This window comes from Scleropages formosus, chromosome 9 (genome assembly GCF_900964775.1).
Source record: "Scleropages formosus chromosome 9, fSclFor1.1, whole genome shotgun sequence".
NCBI classification, from domain to species: Eukaryota; Metazoa; Chordata; class Actinopteri; order Osteoglossiformes; family Osteoglossidae; genus Scleropages; species Scleropages formosus.
In genome coordinates this window covers 13,771,179-13,790,316 of record NC_041814.1, presented here as the reverse complement: position 1 = coordinate 13,790,316, position 19,138 = coordinate 13,771,179, and the positions used below count along the sequence as shown (strand labels likewise).

The following is a 19,138-nucleotide window of genomic DNA, read 5'->3' as shown; positions in this document are numbered from 1 at the left end:
TCTACCTGCCTGGTGCTCCCATGCACAAGAGGCCCAAAATTAAAAACGCAAAGATTTTCGGTCCTGGCTCTGATGTGGTGGAATGACCTCCTTGTCTCACACAGAACTGCTGACTCTCTCCTTTCTCTTAAGAAGGGTCTCAAAACTCACCTCTTTCAGACTCGCTTTTCCCCGTTACGTGCTCGACAAACGTGTGCGTGTTTGTTAAGCGTAATAACTTTTAATAATTTGTTCGTTAAGGGAAAACCTACATACAGCTACTCGTGTGATGTATACTGGTTCAAATGGTGGAATGTGACAAACTGACTGTACTCAAGAATCACACGTCTGCATCCAAATCTCTCCTGTTGATGTAATGCACTTTTTGTAAAGTTCCGCGAGATGTGCGGCACTTTGGAGAAGTGCGTCCGCTAAATGAATAAATGTGAATGTTTTCAGTTAGACCCAAGTTAACGGCAGAGAGCTGAGCCCAGATCTCCACCATACCGACAGGCAATAACACCATTAAATAGTAAAGAGCCAAGGTAACAATCTGTCAGACTGAAAGAAGAGAGGCTGGGTATGATCCAGTAAAGAGAGCAGCACTAAAACTCAATGTGCAACATGTTTATCGAACATTTGAACACATATATTCATATACCGTAGGTTACAGAGTGCTCACCGGACCATAAGCACCCCTCTCAATGTTGAGAGCTGCTCTGCCCAGAGGAAACGTCCTGAAAGGCATAGTTATTCTACTGCAGATATAACAAAAAAAAAGTTTTTCACAATGTAAAAAATAAAAATAAAACTTACAAAGCTAATAATAAATTTGCAAGCAAACTTGATTATTAAAAGCTCTTAATTATTAATTATTATATTTCTGTTCTTAGATTTTGAAATCGTTTCTTCAGAGGCTAGCAAACTTGTCACCGTCACATTTCTGTACCTTCTACAATATTCACTTAAATGTGCAGACACCAGTCTTAATGCTAGAAAACAAACAGCATGATACAATATATCCCACTGAAGTGCAATGAATACCGTTAAAAGTAGCTGGATTAGTATTAACGTTTCACAGACACAGAACTGGATCTTAAGCTTAACAGAAACACAACACACTTCTAACTGACCTGCCCATCAGTGATTAAAAAAACATCTCGCTAAAGAGCGTGTAATTTTCTTTTCTCAAATCAGCAAAGCCCCTTCCGCTGCCAGCAGAGGTATCGTTGCACGAACAGTATCACGTACCACAGCATAGAGTTTAACAAGCTTTTTTGAAAGCCCACGCAAACAGTGCAGGCCATACGTAACTGGCAGCCAAGAAGACGGAACTTGAACGCTGGCAAGTAAATTTTGTGGGTGGACTGGAGGTGATGAATTTGTACACTGTTTTAACACAATTCCGCTAATGTTACACAAGACGGTGACTCATTCGTATAACAATACTTTTGTCCAGGTAAAACGGGTTGACGGTACATGCAGGCCTGCCGATTTCAGCAGCAAAAAAAAACACGACTTTACAAGAGTATTCAATCAATTTGCTGTTAAGTTTCTCTTTTAATTCACTGTTTGGGCAACTTTGGTATGAAATGAGAAAGAAAAAATAACTATCATTGCTGCCGCTATTAACAATTTGAACTCCATACGTTAATTAGAGCCAACGGAGTCACGTGGTATGGGATTGCTACCACTCGCACATTGCTTCATTTTAACGAAAAACAAAGTCACTATGTATGCATGCATGCATGCATGCCAATATATAAAATTACAGAATGACCAGAACAGTATCTGCGAGGCGCTGATAGGCCTCAGCAATCTATGACCCTGGGGCTGACCCAGTGTGGCTGGGTTATTATTGTTTCTCCTTATAGCAGGCAACCTGCATGAAGAGAGAACATCGGAGGATCCCAGGCATGTATCCAGTGTGCAACGCAATACAGGAATCAGACTCTTTGTTGCGGGTGCTTTGTTCCAGTCTGTGATATAGACTTTCGTCTGGACTTGGCGGATTGCGTTTGTATTTTTAAAAGGCGTCATAAATAGACAACACCTAATTGCGTCACCGCAGGACAGAGGACCGTCACACGGCCTCCGAGGCTCTCCGCTTACACAGCCTTCGGTCCGCTGTCCTCGCTCTCCTTCATTCACCCAATAGATGAACACGGGCGTGGAGGCAGAGCGAGACGGAGAGGGGGACAGAGGGACGGGGGGACTGAATGAGAATGAAAGAGGGAGGGCGGCGAGCATTAGAGAGACGGAGAGAGAGGGAGAAGGACAGAGGAGGAGGAGGAGAGGGCAACACTCGGGGACGAGGGACACAGAGAGGGAGTGAAGGAAAGACTAAGGGAGACTGAGGGAGTTAAAGAGAGAGGCATGATGGAGAGTTAGAGGGAAGAGAAATTGAGTGGGGGGGGGGACAGACAGAGAGAGAGAGAGAGAGAGAGAGAGAGAGAGACAGAGACAGACAGAGGGCAAACTCTCCTTCCCATTCTTTCTGTTGTCCATGAAGCTGCACACACTGCCTGAGAGCAGCGCCACCAATTTCGAGCGACCCCGTAATAATGAAAAAACGGACGAAACGCAATAACATTCGCTCTCGCAGAACGAAAACGGGTTTAGGATATAACGATAAATCAATGAGATAAACAAGATTATACTTTTTATTCTACTTTCTGCCAGTGCGGTGAAAAAATAGCGCCGGCGGGGGATGCGTGTAGCTTGTAGTTGTTTGTGGGGCGGGGGAAAAAAATAAGCAAATATTTTAGATTACAAAAAAGAAAAAAAAAAACAACAAGCTAAATGGCGAAAAGACATAGTAAACTGACGTTAAGTAAAAAACCCCACGCGTTCATTAGGTGGAGTTTGCGGAAAGAGTTGCTTTTAATCCAATGAGCGCGCGCCTGTCAGCGAGTCACCTTCGGAATTCGGCGGGACTTGGTTGGGCGCGCGCCGCCCGGGCTGGGGCGCGAGGCGGCCGATAAGCGGCGTTTCTGAGCGGGAGCGCAGCGCTGACATCCACAGCGGCGGGACTCTCGGCAGTTGCCCTTCCATGAAGAATGCGCGGGTGCTGCTGGGGGGGTGACCGTGCTGGCCACGCGGAGTTGATGAAGCCCTCGGCGGTATCATGCGCGTTCTCCTCCCCGAGCCCGGCGGCGCGCAGTCTTTGCGGCTCGTTTGCACGCTCGTGCTCGTGATGACGATGGGGGTGGCTCCGTCCCCCGCGCTGTCGGCGGGCTGCCCCGGCCGCTGCGTGTGCGACGACCAGCTGGTGGTCCAGTGCGCCGGGCAGCAACTCGCCGAGTTCCCCGGCGACCTGCCGCTCGCCACTCGGCAGCTCGTCATCTCCAACAACCGCATAGAGGAGCTCCCTCCGCTGCAGCTCAACTACCTGTCCGACCTGGTGTACCTGGACTGCAGCAACAACTCCCTGAGCGAGCTCAGCGAGTCCACGTTCGGCAACCTGAGGAAGCTCGCCTACCTGGACCTGTCCTTCAACAGCCTCGCGCAGATCGACGAGCGGACGTTCGGCCCCCTGGCCAGCCTGGTGATGCTGCGGATGACGGACAACCCGGGGCTGTCCGAGATCCACGCGGACGCCTTCTCGGAGAACGCGGCGCTGCAGGTGCTGGACGTGAGCAGGAACAACCTGAGCGCGCTCAACATCAGCACCCTCGTCGGGCTGCCCGCGCTGCGCTCGCTCGCCATCGGCGGCAACCCCTGGAGGTGCGACTGCGACACCGAGGATCTGTGCCTCTGGGTGCAGATCGAGGGCTACAAGTTCCAAGGTGAGCTTCCTGCTTCCTTCTTCTCGCGCACGCGCTGCTCTCGGCGCTCCGACCGACGACGCCAAGTTTAACTTCGCTTCTTTCTTTGCTCCGCCGGGCTTAAGTTTTAGCCACGGAGTCCGAGGCGCGCCGGAGAGAAGCAGAAGGAAGGACGCTCTTCTTCGGCGCTCTTCGGGCCGGCGCTCTTGCTGGCTTTGCGCGACGCGCTCAAATACGCAGTCGTGTTTAGTTCAGGAAAAAAAACATGATACCGAGACAAATTATATATAATTATAAGCAAGGAAGCAAGCTTAGGTGTTGCTGGCTCGTCCTCAAATCCCACACAAAAATAACGGCTTGCAGCGCCGCTGGGGTTTGCCGGGATTCGTTTTTCTCCATGATCTGTGACCTTGACACTTGAATGGGACTCGAACAGCCAGACGCACAATCCTCTTGACAAGATTAAGATGATTTATGAAGGGCACTGCGACTGGCTCGATTATATGCATTGTATCATGTGATGCCGGCACTTATGTCCTTAGAATTACGCAATTTTACTGTATGAATTAGAGTGAACGCTATGCAGGTGGGTATGAGTCCAAAAGTATTGGGACAGGACTAAGACACCTCAGCTTTCTTGACTTGTTCACTGTGGAAGTGTGGCCAGAGTGGTGTATGCGTGTTTCACAGCAGCATGCCCGTGCTGCCCATAGTTGTGCATACTTACCAGGGTAAACAGAGAGATCAAAGACACTGACTGTATGTGGCGCCACCCCAAACTTTATGGGCCGGGATGAGCTCTTCAGCTTCCACGGCAAGAGCGTCTACGCGCTGAGCCGATCACTCGATCGCACGCGCTCTCCTCGTGCGGCATCGCTCCCCACCCCCCAACCTTGAGAAGATGCCGCATCTTTTACGCAGTGCGTGGTCTCATTTTGTGGAAGAAAAGTGAAACGAAACTTCAAGATGTCAGCGCTGTTGCTCTTCTTCGAGTCAGAGCTATCACCAGTTTCCTTGTGTCATGAAAGAAAATGTGATTTCTATTTCTATAATTGAGGTCCCAGGAAGTGCTGCTCTCTTCTCCAGTGGATGACTAAATGGTTTCCCCATTCAGCAGTGCGGTTCAGCGTGGTACAACAAAAGTCATTCCCGTGCCCTTCGGCTTCCATTGGATCGCCGTGACACGGAGGCTCGTGTATTAATATGGCAGCCGATACGATGAGCACCGCATCGTGTCCCCAGCGTGAGACCCCCAGGAGGCGATGCGTGGCCTCTTTCCACCGTTCCGCCACATTCCTGAGACCCTAATGGAAAGAGATCCTTATGTCCTTAGTGTCACGCTGAATTGTGGTACTTTCAATTTTTGTTCCACCTGAGCTCTCCGTTTTCTAATGCAATCAATCACACCCCCGTGTCCCATGTCTTGCACTGTTAGGCAGTCAATGGGATCCATGAGATGTATTGTGTGGGTGTGAGCGATGCAGATGTACAGGCGTGTCAAACAGCAGTGAACCTCGGAATTGATGAGCGTACCAGAAACTGTTTATTTCATCTGTGTAATTTGTCTGAGATTAACAAGTTAAGATTCACTTTAATTAATTCGAGATGTATGTTTTATTTTGTAGGGAATACTATCTTAAATCAAAGTATAACTCACTGTCCAAGTCCCATCTCCGCAGCAGACAAGATTAATAGGATAAATAAACTATATACTTATAACTTTAAAAAAATTGCTAATGAAATTTAAAGTAAGCATGCAAAATTTAACATCATTTTGCTTTGTCTTGCCTCTTATAATTAAACATTTACCTGCTACTTTTCTCTAAAGCAGCTTGCAATCATTTACGCATTTATACAGATAGGTCATTTTACAGGAGCGATTTATGGCAGGTATCTATAATAACGTAGAGGGAGGAAATCAATCCTGCAATGTTCACCTCCTAAGGCAGCAGCTCTAGCCACCATGCTACCAATTGTCCCTGTTAAAACCAGGTAATACTACACATACTCTATTTAGCTACTACTACAGTATACATGCTTGTTTTTTCCTGTAATCCCATTAGCCAAATAAGAAATATAAACATAAAGGAACTCTTCAAATGTTCAAGAATGGTAATTGTCAATGATGTATGGACATCTGAGGTTTTCAAATCTTATTTCATTTCAAACTTCAAATTTTATTTCATTTTGGAATATCATGTTATCTGTTAACACTGTGCATAAAGTCACAGACTTGTAACCGAAAGGCTGCTAGTTCAATCCCCCATCCTGCTACTCTCTTACTGCCCTTGAGAAAGGTGCTTAATGGAATTGCTCCGGTAAAATGCCGTATAAATGGGTAAAATGATGAGTTGCTTCAGACAAAAGCCTTGGGTAAGTATTGGAAGAATAAACTTTATTGAATCGAAGAGAAGTTCTTCATTGCAGATTGCCTGGCTTTCCAGAAAGCTACACTCATCGCCGCACAGAGTCAGAGATTTGCAGCTGTCAAAAGAGTTAAATACTCAGTGAGATGGAAAAGAAGAGACGCAGAGAGATTAGGAGAGAAAGGCTGAGGTGGGGGGAAGAATGACTGAACAGTGTAGGCTTACCTTATTGATAATTTAAAATGACGACATAAATGTACTCCACGCCACAATAATAAGTGAATTAAAAACGCTAAATGCGACATAAGCTTTAATATGAACTGAAGCAACTACTGAGCAAAGAGAGCGAGGAGTAGACAGAGCTGCTGGATGAGTTGTAGCTGGTGACAGGAATGCAGATTACTCCATGGATGACCTTCACTGCCTCTCGCACCCAGGACAGGAGGAAGGTGATCGGGGATTTTTAAAAGATAATAATCTTGTTAGAATCATTTTAGTCAAGGAACACAAGGGCATATGTAACTGGGCCCGAAAATGGGCAGCTATAATTAGGCATCCTCTGCTCAATGACGCATCTCACTGAATGAAACCACTTTGTTCAAAGTCCTTCTCCTTAACCATTGTTTCAGTAGGAGATTGTTATTTCCAGTGTCTTGCCTCATGGCACACACTTACGGTTGATTTGGCACGTAACTCGCAGCTAAACAACTTACATAGACGTACTATATCTTCATTTGTTGCCATAATTGATTAAGAGAGAAACACGTTGCAAATCACATATTTATAAGCATGTAACCAGCCGCATAGCAATTAAGAGCATGGACACGTGATGTGAAGGATGACTGCTCAAGATGTAGGTGTGGGAACATAAAGACATAACTGGCTGCAACTATTCTTTTCAGAGACAGGTAAGATGGCAAATAATTAAAACAAGTTAAAAGCATGGAATTAGTCTTAGCCCCACCTTAAGCTATACTGGGTCAAGCTATCATGAATGACTGAGTCTCAAATTTTCCAGGACCACCACTGCGTCGTAATCGCTAAAAGCTTAAACATACGGTAGTTTTCCACAACTTCGTATTCAACGCCAAACAATTCTTCACATAAGCGTGACTAAGTGAGTGGTTGTAATTTAGTAGTTGAATTTACAAACAAATCAAGTTACAGACTTCTGGTCCCAGTTGTGCTCATAAATGAGGTTCTTAAATTATTTACCCTTACGCTGGAAGGCAAGAGTTCCAACCACTGTGGCAGCAGCTGCCTACCTGAATAAAATAATAGTAATAATTTATTTAGCACCAACTTAACAAATGTAAATGTAATAATAGTTAATACTGAACTCAATGAACGCTGTGTTGTGCAGCTGAGTGTTTCAGTCTGCGACTCATGACTTGGGCACTGCAAATCTTCTTGGTATGAGGTCCAAGCCAAGCACTTGTTTAAAAGGATGTTTTGAAACCTCAGTTCGCTACCAGCATTAAATACATCCTTGCACAGGTATTTTCCTTCTCGTCAGTTTGACTATTGTTTGGATTTCATAAAAGATTCACTTAGAAAATGCTTTCAGAGCATAAGAGGTTATTTACGGATAGAGACAATTAAATTTTGGTATGACGACTGAAGATGAATTGTTCTCTGGGAAACGGTTTTCAAAGTTAAATATTAAAACGCTATCGGGATTCTTACCATTTAAGGGCCACACGTAATACTACCCTGGGTGCTCAGCTTGAAAACACAGTTAGGAGTGGAAGTCTGCCTGCAATTCCACCTTCTTGTGAATCCAACCACTACGTCACAATCAATAATACATTCGTCCCACGGTTTTTTTCCCCTGGCTACGTTCGGTAAAATCTCAGATAAAGATATAAAGAACTGAAAATTCACTGCAAGGCTTTATTCCATTTTCATCATTCATTCATTCCATTTTCATCAGCAGTTCATATTGTGCAAGGTCACCGTGTTCCACAGCCTGTCCTGGAAATATAGGGCTCAAGGCGGAGCGCACCGTGGGCAGGACACCAGCCCATTGTAGGAGCTTTATTATTGTTTATTAACTTGAAACAGCATGTGCAACGTTAGTCAGCATCTGGCCACTTTCATTTTGCTTTATTATCTGCGCAGTCAACAGAAGCGTAAAAATGGAGACGTACCTTGATTTATTTGTTGGCTAGGTTCTGTAAAAGTCTCAAACATATAGCTGTGACAAACACAGTGTAAAACTTTTAACATGTTTATTAACATTGAGTTACATCAAAATAAAAAATACGTGTAAATTGATTGAAAATAAATATACGTATAAAAGCATACATTTAATGCAGAATGTTGTCCGATGTCTGAAATCATGAAAATATTCCAATTTTGTAATGTAGCCACTCGGGAACAGCGGACATGAGCTGTGTAAGGGAATCAAATTAATCTGGTCCTACATTCCTACGTTTTTTTGGCTGGATTTTACTGCCAACTATTGTGAGTTTGTGGCAATGCAGGAGATGATGTGCATTGTCTTTTTCGATATTTCAGTGTCAAGTTTTGCAACTGGGTCCGTAACTGTAAACTGTAAAACAGACTGTAAACAGCAGAAACAATTAATGTAACGATGTAATTATGTAAAGTAGCACATGAATACTGTTCTGAAACATTTTAAATATTATGTATCTGCAGATACGGGTCTACTGTACAGTTTGTGAACAGCAGATGACTGCACACTAATGCAGGCATCATTTACACATTTTACATGCTTGCTTTAAAAATACCTTTCATCCTCTTTCACTACCTAAACTAGCACTGATACTCTAAGACAGGTGAGAGTACTGAGTGTTAAAACAAAGTGTTAACCATTTAAATAAGCCTGTATTGTTTGGGGTTCAAAAGGTTGATACACAAGAGTCCCGCTGTTAAAATAAGTGAAACTTAATAGTTTCACTCGCAACGGACAATTTAGTCACCGGTTCCCCTGAAATGCATGTCTTAGGACTTTGAGAGGAAACCAGAGCATACACAGGAAACATACACATACAAGAGGCAAACATTATGGCAAATTCTCCATCACTGTGCCACTCCTAATCGTTATCACATATGCAAATCCAGGTAACAGAGATATGCATAGGAATAACCACACTTTGAATCCCGTCAGTGCAATTCACTCTGTTTGGGGGAACTTTGCTATGGTCTAGTAGTCAAATGAAAATCAATACAAACTCTGAGATACACTCATCTGAGCTACGAGAACTGAGCTTTTCAAGGGGTTTCACTTAATACCCCTACTTTGTCTTGCAAGGCATTTCTTCGTGTTTATCACAACAGAATTTTGGATTTTGCACGCTTCCCGACAGCTGAACGGTCAAGACATTGACATTTATATTCATTGATTTTGCAGACTGTTTTCTCCAAAATGACATGCACTGATTATGATCTAGTATTTATCTGACATGTTTATACAAATTGATTTACTGTGTTTGATGCACTGTACTGACCTCCCTACAATTTCTCACCGGTCAACACACATATCTACACACAAACGTGCACAGTAGCAGCAATGTACATTTATATTTACATTTATTCACTTAGCAGATGCTTTTCTCCATACTCCATGGATACTATGTAGTGTTACTTGCCCACACACCTTATTCACCAAGTGACTTACACTGCTAGATACACTACTTACAATTGGTCACTCATCCATACATCAGTGAAACACACTCTCTCTCTGTCACTCACACACTATCTTTGAAGGTAGAATCACCAGTTCCCATGAAAACGCTTTTGGACTGTAGGAAACCTACAGAAACAGAAGGAGGACATGCAAGACCCACACAGACGGAGCAAGGATCGAACCTTCATAGAATCGCACAGCCCAGGCACTGCGAGACCCGGTCAGCTTGTTCAGTCGCTGTGAATTCATTGATTTCTTCACTCTTCTGTTTTGCTTTTCACACTGAAGATTGAATTAATACGTAAACATTTAGTATCACATGTATACTCAATGCATGTTTTGTTTGTGTTTGTCAAGTCTACAGTATGTAAAAGCTGCAGAATAGTTGAAGGAGCCATACAATATTAATAAAAATAATGAAAAAGCCATGAAGGGTTATTCATGCAGGGAAAGTGTCGTGTTATGTTGTGTTATAACGAGCGTTAACTGTTGAAGCGGTTATGTCCATTTTAATTGGAATTGGAGATATTTTATTATAGATGGGTGTCGGTTTTGGGGCTCGGGAACACAAAAAAACTTTTACCATTGAAGCTATTGTAAATATATCTTTGAGTTTTAAAAAAATTATTTTACAAGGCACTCTTCAGGAACGCAGTAATTTCATAAGGTTGGCGAAGACCGTAGTTTAATATCGCACCGGACAGCCTTCCTTTAGCGAACTCCAGAATGTCAAGAAAATGACTAAGAACTGCAGACATCTCCTTGGTCCTTGGGTTGATCATGTATTGCATGCAGCAGACAGAAGGAAAGGGCAAAATATCTCTGGCTGGTGAAGTCTACACTCTGGCTAATGAAGACATCGAGGTCCTGCGTATCCTCGCAAATGCACACGGAGGCTGACAGCAAGGGACATGACGTCAGTCGGCGCCTCGGGTAAGGTAGAGCGAGCGGACTGGGCAGGCCCTGTCTGCAGGATGTTTGCTCCTCGGGGCTGCTGGTACAGCCTCAGGCTGACGCCGGAGACACAGGGCAAAGACCCAGCATCAGAAGGTAACAACTAGCAGTGATGAGGTTCACTAAAATGCATCAGTAAAAACATTCAATACAAAATTCACAACTGTTACTCTATATAAACAATGTGTCAGGTATCATTGACTCCTCATGTTACATTTGAATTATGAACAGTTGAAAGTACAAACATTTTCTGGTTAATTTTTGCATTTTAAATTGCCTCTTCCCATGCTGTTCTGTTCTGTAAAATTTATGTCTGCTGCTCCGCAAAAGCCACCTGCATTTCTGCATCCAGACTTTAAATTGGTTTTAATGTCGTTTGAAGTGAAAAATGTTCAAACGCAAAGTATTACAAGATTATTTTTATGCATAAACCCAAGATTTTACATAACCTTACTCATAAATAAATTGAGGGACATATGTCGTATTAAACATTTATTGATAGTGTAAATAAAGATGAGAGTAACCCGAACGTGAGAAACATCGGATGTGCTTATCAACAAATCAGTCAATGACGCTGAATGAGAGGTTGTGCTAGTTGTTTTATTTTTGATTTTCAATCATTTTAATCACGTGTTAAAAAACTGTTATACTGTGATGCAGTGGTGTCACCTCCAGGGCGTACCCTGCCTTGCATCTTGTACTTCTGGCATATGGATGGATGTTGTAAAAGTAAGCATTTTTTAATAGGTTAATAAATGGAGATATTTACCTTACATTGACCTTCATTAATTTAGCCGATGCTTTTCTCCAAAGCGACTTACAGTGTTAAGCTACTTACAATTATTTATCCATTTATACAGCTGGGTAGAGACATATGCATTATTCATCTTTGTACTGAATGAGATTTAGTGCTAGAGGTGACTTTGAAGTCATAAAGAAATTGTATTACGATTTTTGTGTTTACGGTATTTCTGTGTGAGATCAAAAAGATGCCATGAAAAAGAGTCCAGGAAGTCCTTCTCTTCTTTGACCTATGAGAACATTTTCTCAGTGCGTTCAGAAAATTCAAGTAATTAATGCTTGAATAGCTGTATTAATGCTATTTATTGTAGTCATTAACAAGATAGGGGGGCGTGGTGGTGTAGCAGGTTTGGCTGCGTCCTGGTCTCTGGTGGGTCTGGGGTTCGAGTCCCGCTTGGGGTGCCTTATGACAGACTGGCATCCCGTCCTGGGTGTGTCCCCTCCCCCTCCGGCCTTGCGCCCTGTGTTGCCGGGGTAGGCTCCGGCTCGCCGCGACCCTGCTTGAGACAAGTGGTGTGCGTGAGATTAACAAGATGGGAACCAATGCCATTGGTAATGGATCATTTCAATTAAAAGCATGTATGTTGACATTGTGGAAAGGACAAATGGATTGGGGCATGTGATGTAGGGCTCAGGGTTGGAGGAATGATGGCTCGGAATTGGAATGCGGCCCTGGTTCTTGCGCAGTCTGTCTTTCCCATGGGTCCTGGAGAGACAGAGAGCGATGGACTCACTTGCCAACCCGCCGCTTCACACACAGCTCCATGAGGATGGGCCTTCAGACCAGCAGGGCAGGCGTGACCGAGACTGCACGTTCTTGAACGCGAAGAGGCTGAATGAAGGCCGACGAAGGGGACGGACCTCCCTCGGAGGTGTGGCATTACAAGCAGCACTCGGGGTGAACTCTGTCTCTCTCCGAACGAGATCTCATGCTGTCATACGATATGAGCGAACAGGACACCCGTCTGACTTGTACCGAAGTGTTGATTTTCTCTTTGTATCCAGGATTGCTTTAGCTTCTGCGTCCAGTGTCGTGGTAACGTGTTATAAAGTAACACCTTACCATTGCGTTCCTTCCAATGTAAAGATATAACATAATGTGATACTTTTGCAAGCAAAGCAAGAAAATGAGTTACTTTCTCTCAATTTCGGATCCATTACTTTCCATCGTGCATTTCGACAATTCTTGGTAATGTGCGTTGGAGAAAATTATTTAGCCTGTCCCATGTGCCGTGATATAAAGCAACATCAACATAATACACCGGGCTACATATCCTAATTTATAGCACTCTATTGGCAAATAGCTGTAGTGCTGCAAAAGTGGGTAAAATGTCCGATGGCTGTAGAGTCTCACGGACAGATTACAGCCAAACAGCGCAGATATTATTTCACTTTATTTTTTTAATTATGCACCCATTACTTTGTGCGTCTTTGCATCTGTGGGACTTTTGGCCACTGGGAATATGCTAAATTGCTGGCTATTAATCTTCATATTAGCATTAATTACTTAATTATTATCCAGTTAGTAGAAGTTGCTATCATTAACAAAATCCATTTCCTGTCATTCCTAATGGCGCTCTAGATAAACAGCTGTCGCACGTCATCGTGCTTTTCTGGGAACCTGCTGAAAAAGTGGGCACCCGGGTGCCGTGGTCACGACTTTCAATCCACGCACTTGCGCGCCGCACTGTGAAAGTTTGCTCTCTCTTTCCGTGCCTTGCAGATGGAGGTCAGACCCTGTGCCAGTATCCTCCAGACATGTCGGGCCAGTGTCTGTCCGAGGTGGGCATGCAGCTACGGGCCGAATGCCACCAGAGCCTGGGCTACTGGGACTACCTCTTCTTCATTGTCATCGGCTTCGTCATCTTTTCGGCAGGCACCGTGTCTGCCTGGGTGATGGGAGTGCTGATGGTGCTGTACGAGCGCTACAGCAAGAGGAAGAGCGAGGAACTCGACAGCGACGACGAGCAGGAGCGAGGTGGGGCTGGACTGGGGGGCGCTCAGGGCAATGGGGACCTCAGGAAACCTGGCATGCAGGTGTGAGGCTTCCGCCTCCGCTCCAGGCCCCACCGTCTCTTTCCAGCTCAAGCAGGGGGATGACTCTCCGTGTGAAGGTAGACACCCGTAAAGCAGGTCACGGTGTTGGCAGAGTCTGAGGAAGTCCCGAGCGTCTTCGGCTCTGTCTGAAGAACGGGCGTGCCGGCGTTCCCCGGCTTGGAGTGTGGAAAGTGGAATTAGCCAAGGTGTGGTTAAGGCGGAGTCCCTGGTGCATCACAGACCTTCGAAAGATGTTCTCTGAGACGCAGGGACAACTGGACAGGCGTGCTGCTGCTTTCACGCTCCCTGCAGCAGTGATGTCAATTCCGGTCTTTGTTTTTCAGAGGCGAACACCCGAAGCCCATTACGTGTGGGACGCGTTAGGTTAGGTCAACAGCGTAATCATAATCACTTAGACAACTAGTGCTTCTTCTCTCTTTTGCCCGGGTTGTAACAGGGCATTTTTATTTTTGGGGGGGAGGGAGGGGTGTTCGTCCAAACACTGTAATAAATAAGCCAGGCCTGGCCAGTGTCAAATTGCTTTGAAAAAAAGACTTAAGGACTAATGGCATTTTGACAATGGCAATAATAAAGCTTGGTGTGAGACAGGGATCAGCAGTTGGTTCCAAACCACAAGCCCAGGTCAAGGTGGACTCTTGTGTCACACCTCCATGTACAGCACCAAAAAGCCTTACAAGGTATAAATCTTAAGCAATAACTCCTTGATGGGTAAAGCAGTGCGAGCTGGAGTAAAGTCATATATAGTAAGCTAGTTCATTTCCACCATGACTTAGGTTTTCACCCTGAAGTTCTCTGGGTGAAGTTCTTATGGCATAAGCGCAAACTCTGTACCTCCCCAAAACCATTCTTACTCTTACCTGCACACCACAGCTTTTTCTCTGTGACACATGGACATCCTGTGTGTTTTCCTAACCTATCTTTAGTTATTTAACATGCTATAGGCTTGTCCACAGGGGTCTTCGCACAAGCTGAGCCTTTGATTTACGACATCTTCCGCCGAACCTCTTATATCACCTCGCCACCTCAAATGGACAGCGCTGGTTCGGTCAGGACACGAGCGTAGAGGTCATCCTGGTGACTGCTAATGGCACTCTGAAAGTTAGTGTTAACCCGCCCTGGAACTGCAGTTATAAATACCAAGTTGTGAAGGGGAAAGAGGATTAGCTGTATTTAGGATGTAGGACAGTCCGGGGGCAACGTCCACCGGTGGCCCCCCTGTTGCTGCCGAGGTTAGGCCGGTGTCAGCTCTAAGGTAGAGAGCGGTGACACCCAGAGGGGCCCTTCCTTCTGCCACGTCATATCAACGGCCACGCCCACAGGTGCTCGTCCCCGGGCTCCAACAATACCAATGCCTGTGTGTTTTTGTGTGTTTCTGTGCAAATGAGTGCTGCTCGCTGTTCACATCTCGACTAGGGGTCTGCCGCTTTGTCAGGGGTCCTCATCCACGTGCCTGTTCCTGTGCATAGCCTTCCAGAAAGCCCAAAGGCCTTCGGGTTCACAGAGGAGAAACAAATAGGATAGCCAGTCCGTAAAAACAGCTTTAAAGACAATGTCTGACATAAACTTGAACGTGGGAAAACGGGGGAAAGTGGCCTGGAATGTCTCTCTCCCTCGGGCCAGCGTATTGATTTTACGCTTCCTTGGCCGAGGAAAACCGGGGTCTGTCCGTCACGCGAATGTAAGTACAACGTTGAAAACGTCCACCGTGAGGAATCTTCTCCATTCTTCCCTGTTAGTTGTGGAGCTGGCTCTGCACATCACAAGCCCACGGTAAAGACAAGCTGCCATTCGGCGGCAGTTTGGAAACATCATCTGAATCTGATGATGAGGTGATGGTATTCTTAGAGAATGTTCAGTACGCAAAATTAGAAAAGGGATATTTGCTAAGTCTCAGCAAAACACTGTATTGGGATGTGTAGTGATCAAATGTAACTGCAGTGTTGTGAACAAAATATAACAAGATCTTTGCTTTCATTGTATAGCCATGTATCTGTCTATTGTGATTTAGGGACACAGCAGTTATAAACATATCAATAGTGATTGTTCTCGAACCTTACAAGTACCATTCTCGGTTCTAATGAATATCTATAAATACCTACCCTCACCAGAGCTCGGTAGGTTCAGTAATTTAGGGGTAGCACTATAAATGTCACATATCCTGGAACTGTGTAAACAGTGTCTGGTGTCACGCTGAAGTCTGACTGACATCAGGCCCCTCGAGTGTAGCCTCCGGCTGCATCCACGTGAAGCGTACGTGAAACGTACGTGAAACGAGCTCCAGCTCACTCGGCTGTAAATCAGTGCCGTGCACTCTGTACAGTGCAGTGTAGAAGTGGCCTTGTGTTTCTTCACCAGTATTAAACTGAGTGTAACGTCTTCGTGTCACGTCCTGCTTCCTCTCATTCGGTGCGACTTGAGTTACACGTGTGTCAGCTGTTTGAGAAACAAAAAAAAAACATGAATATGAAGCTGTTTGTGTCCTTTTATATGATCCCTGCCGTGAGAGTACAAACAACCCAGTGAACTGTGAACGGGGTGCGAGGCGTCTCAGAGGCTCGGCGTCGCCAGCAGGGAGAGGTGCACCCTCGCGTTGCCCAGCGCTTTTGGTCGTCTGCCTCTGCCTCCACCTTAACAACTGTGTGGGAGCAGCCGGAGCTACAAGGGAACAGCGACTGACTCTGGGAACCCGGCGCACAGTTGGGATACTGATGAACACGCATATATACTTGCGAGGACCAGCCCTTTAAGAGACGAACGCACCCTGCCCTTGCTCACACAGCTGGTGCCTAATGCCAGCCCGTTGCCCCAAATCTCGGGCTGCGGGGCACGAAAAGACCTTCACGCTGCAACCCCCCCCCCCCCCCCCCCACACACACACACACGTCATCGTCGGAACATTACTGCATATGTCACGTTCAGCGACAGATGTAGAGCTGTTAGTCCCGTCCGTCACGCGCTCGGTATACAGGAGCTAAGCTCTGCACTGGAAAGACTGCGATCTGCTGATACGGTCCTGAAAGGCGCAAGCGTATTCTGAGGGCGCGACAGCGGGACCTTGTGGCATTTACCTTCTTCACTCCTTGCTGCTGTCACTTTAGCCACCGAGCTGTCTGAAGGCCCGCGGGGGACTTCTCGAGGAACGCATCGTGTCGAGAAACATGTTCTTTGTGTTTCGTCGTCATGACTCTGAAGGAGAATTGCAGAACGCGGATCACAAAGAGAGGCCCCCTCTTCCAGTGACTAATAAAAACAGACCGTCACCGCTTTGAGCCTTTCGAATGATTTTTGGAAAGCTGTGAAAAAAAATACGGCATTAGATACAATGCATTCTGGGAAATCAAAGCGCACATAGCTCCGAACTCCCGGTTCCAGCCTTTCCAGATCCTGTGAACAAACACAACCACATAAATGGGTGGAAACTGAGCGTCAGCATTTCCGCTGCTTCCGCACTGAAACTAGCGTCAGTTTGCGTCGCTCGGACAGCATTCGTGGCGACGCTCCGTGAGATGTCGAGATGGGACTGAACGAACGGCCCCTCGCCGTTGTAGATGCTGGGCGATCACATTCTCTATGCAGACGTCCCTCCTCTTTTCAGCGTCCGCTATGTTACGACTGAGCCCCGTTGGCTTTCTGCGCGCACTCTTCTGTAACGTGCAGGGCACCCGGTCTATTCGTCTTCACGGGTACCTATAGGTAATAACAGAAACAACAACCGATCACCACAAAAAGCAGATCGGTGAAACCTGCGTACCCGTACACACACCTTCCTGACTTTTTACAAGTGAAGTAACTTATATTAAGTGGAAAAACACATTATTAATGAGAAAGAACAATAAAGATGTTTTGTTTTTTTCACCCCGACGTGATGCAGCGGCGTACGTCGTAGTCCTGCGAGGTGGGCGGCTTTGGTCTTTGGACGTTGCGGTACAGCCCCGCTGTTTGGTGCAGGAACTGTAATGTAGCGCCTGCCAGCATTGTGCTCTTCCCCAACAATAAAGGTCATCGGAGTGGAGCGGGTGTCCTTCGTGTACAGTTTTTTAAGTGTAAAAAAGATTTTTATTGCCATTCTTCTGTCTGTCTGTCCTCTCTTTCTTCTTCCCTTGCCACTCTCACCCCTCCTTGCCTTGTATGAGTGCGCGCACACACACTCACACACACTCACACTGAAAATCACACCCTTGCTGTGCTACTCTGGCAGGAGTCAGTGTTTTACCCTGCCAGGTTTACACTGTGCTGGCCCCCCAACCCAGCATGGTCACCATACCCAGGCTCCCTTGTCTTACTGCTCTGAGCTCTTGGTTTCAGATTGCAGGCCCGTTAAAGTAAGGGCTCCGTGCACAACAACACCGATGCCACATGTGTACCACATGAGTTTGTGTGATCGTCAGAGGGGCATCTGGCAGCACGACCCACTGAGTAATAGGACCGCGGTACCCTGTACGCTTGTTTACTTTAACGATGCAGCTGAGACTAAGTGGAACGCTCGGATGGAGGAGGCGTCGGGAGGGGCCCTGGTGTATTCGGCCGGTGCCAGACACCGCGTGCGGTGCCAATTGTGAGGACGCACAATTACTGCTGACAGTTTTATGCCTCGTTACAACACAGCAAAGCTGGGGGACGAAAGAAAACAATAAATTTGAACACAGCTTCTGTTACGACATTCCCCGCCCCTCGATTTTGAAGTGGTGAAGCCCGTCTATGACCTTACATAAGACAAAAACCAAGCACCTACACACACACACACACACACACACACACACACACAAAGACTACGAAAACTTAAGAAAGGCACGTTGGTGCAGGGTTGTCAATACTGCAATAGAACTGGCAAAGTGCCTTGCGAGCGTTACTCGGAAACGCCGTAAAAACAGAGTCGAGCTGCCCACCTGTGTCTTGCGGAGAGGCCCGAGCGCCAGCGCATATGCCCTCTGACCCAGGAGTCTGCACGAGCAGTCCGTTCTCTCCAGGAGCAGGACAGACACGTAGGCAGCGCGTCCCGCCGGCTGCGGAGAACGGGCCCAGGTCCCCGGTCTCTGGTGCACGGCCGCATTCTTTTTATAGCCAAACTCACACGTTAATAGAAAATGGGCTCTGGAGAGAAATGACTCATTAAATGAGAAGTCTCCTTCTGGGTCCTTGTTTCAATTGCCGAACATAAAATGATCCTCCAGCTTGACTCTTGCTGGCCCCTTTTCCGCATTTGGAAAGCTCGAACAGAATTCCCCTCGTTCCCCGAGGGCTGGCGGAACGCTCTTCCTCCATGCATCGCGGTGCTCGTAATGAGGTCGGCTGAAGTTCTTCACCTTTCCCTTCTACGGTCGCCTGGGAATGTGGAATTGTTGGACGTAACTCCCAGCTTCCAAACAAAAAATTTCAAGTACTTTCTGAAAGCTGGGAGGATGCTGGTTTATGTGATTTCGGTCACAAACAAATTTGGAATCGTAACACTTTCGCTGGTGAAGCAGGACTGTCAAGTACGGACAGATCCATGGTTTCCATCTGCTCTTTTCACAGAAATATCACGTCTACGCATTCATGTATATTTATTCACTTATTTATGC

At 46.0% G+C, this 19,138-nt stretch overlaps 1 protein-coding gene across 1 annotated transcript; it reads left to right on the top strand.

The window, feature by feature from the left end:
* The first annotated feature begins 868 nt into the window (after positions 1–868).
* lrrc52 (leucine rich repeat containing 52) lies at positions 869–15,432 on the top strand. The gene is made up of 2 exons (XM_018734255.2): positions 869–3,767; positions 13,243–15,432. The coding sequence occupies exons 1-2, from the start codon at positions 3,107–3,109 to the stop codon at positions 13,560–13,562; spliced, it is 981 nt and encodes a 326-aa protein (XP_018589771.2). The 5' UTR covers positions 869–3,106; the 3' UTR covers positions 13,563–15,432.
* The last annotated feature ends 3,706 nt before the right edge of the window (positions 15,433–19,138 follow it).

Bases quoted from the DNA above. Each gene is read 5' to 3' on its own strand.
- lrrc52 (XM_018734255.2), top strand. From the start codon at position 3,107: ATGCGCGTTCTCCTCCCCGAGCCCGGCGGCGCGCAGTCTTTGCGGCTC. The intron at 3,768-13,242 runs GTGAGCTTCCTG...CGTGCCTTGCAG, and splicing joins CGAGGGCTACAAGTTCCAAG to ATGGAGGTCAGACCCTGTGC.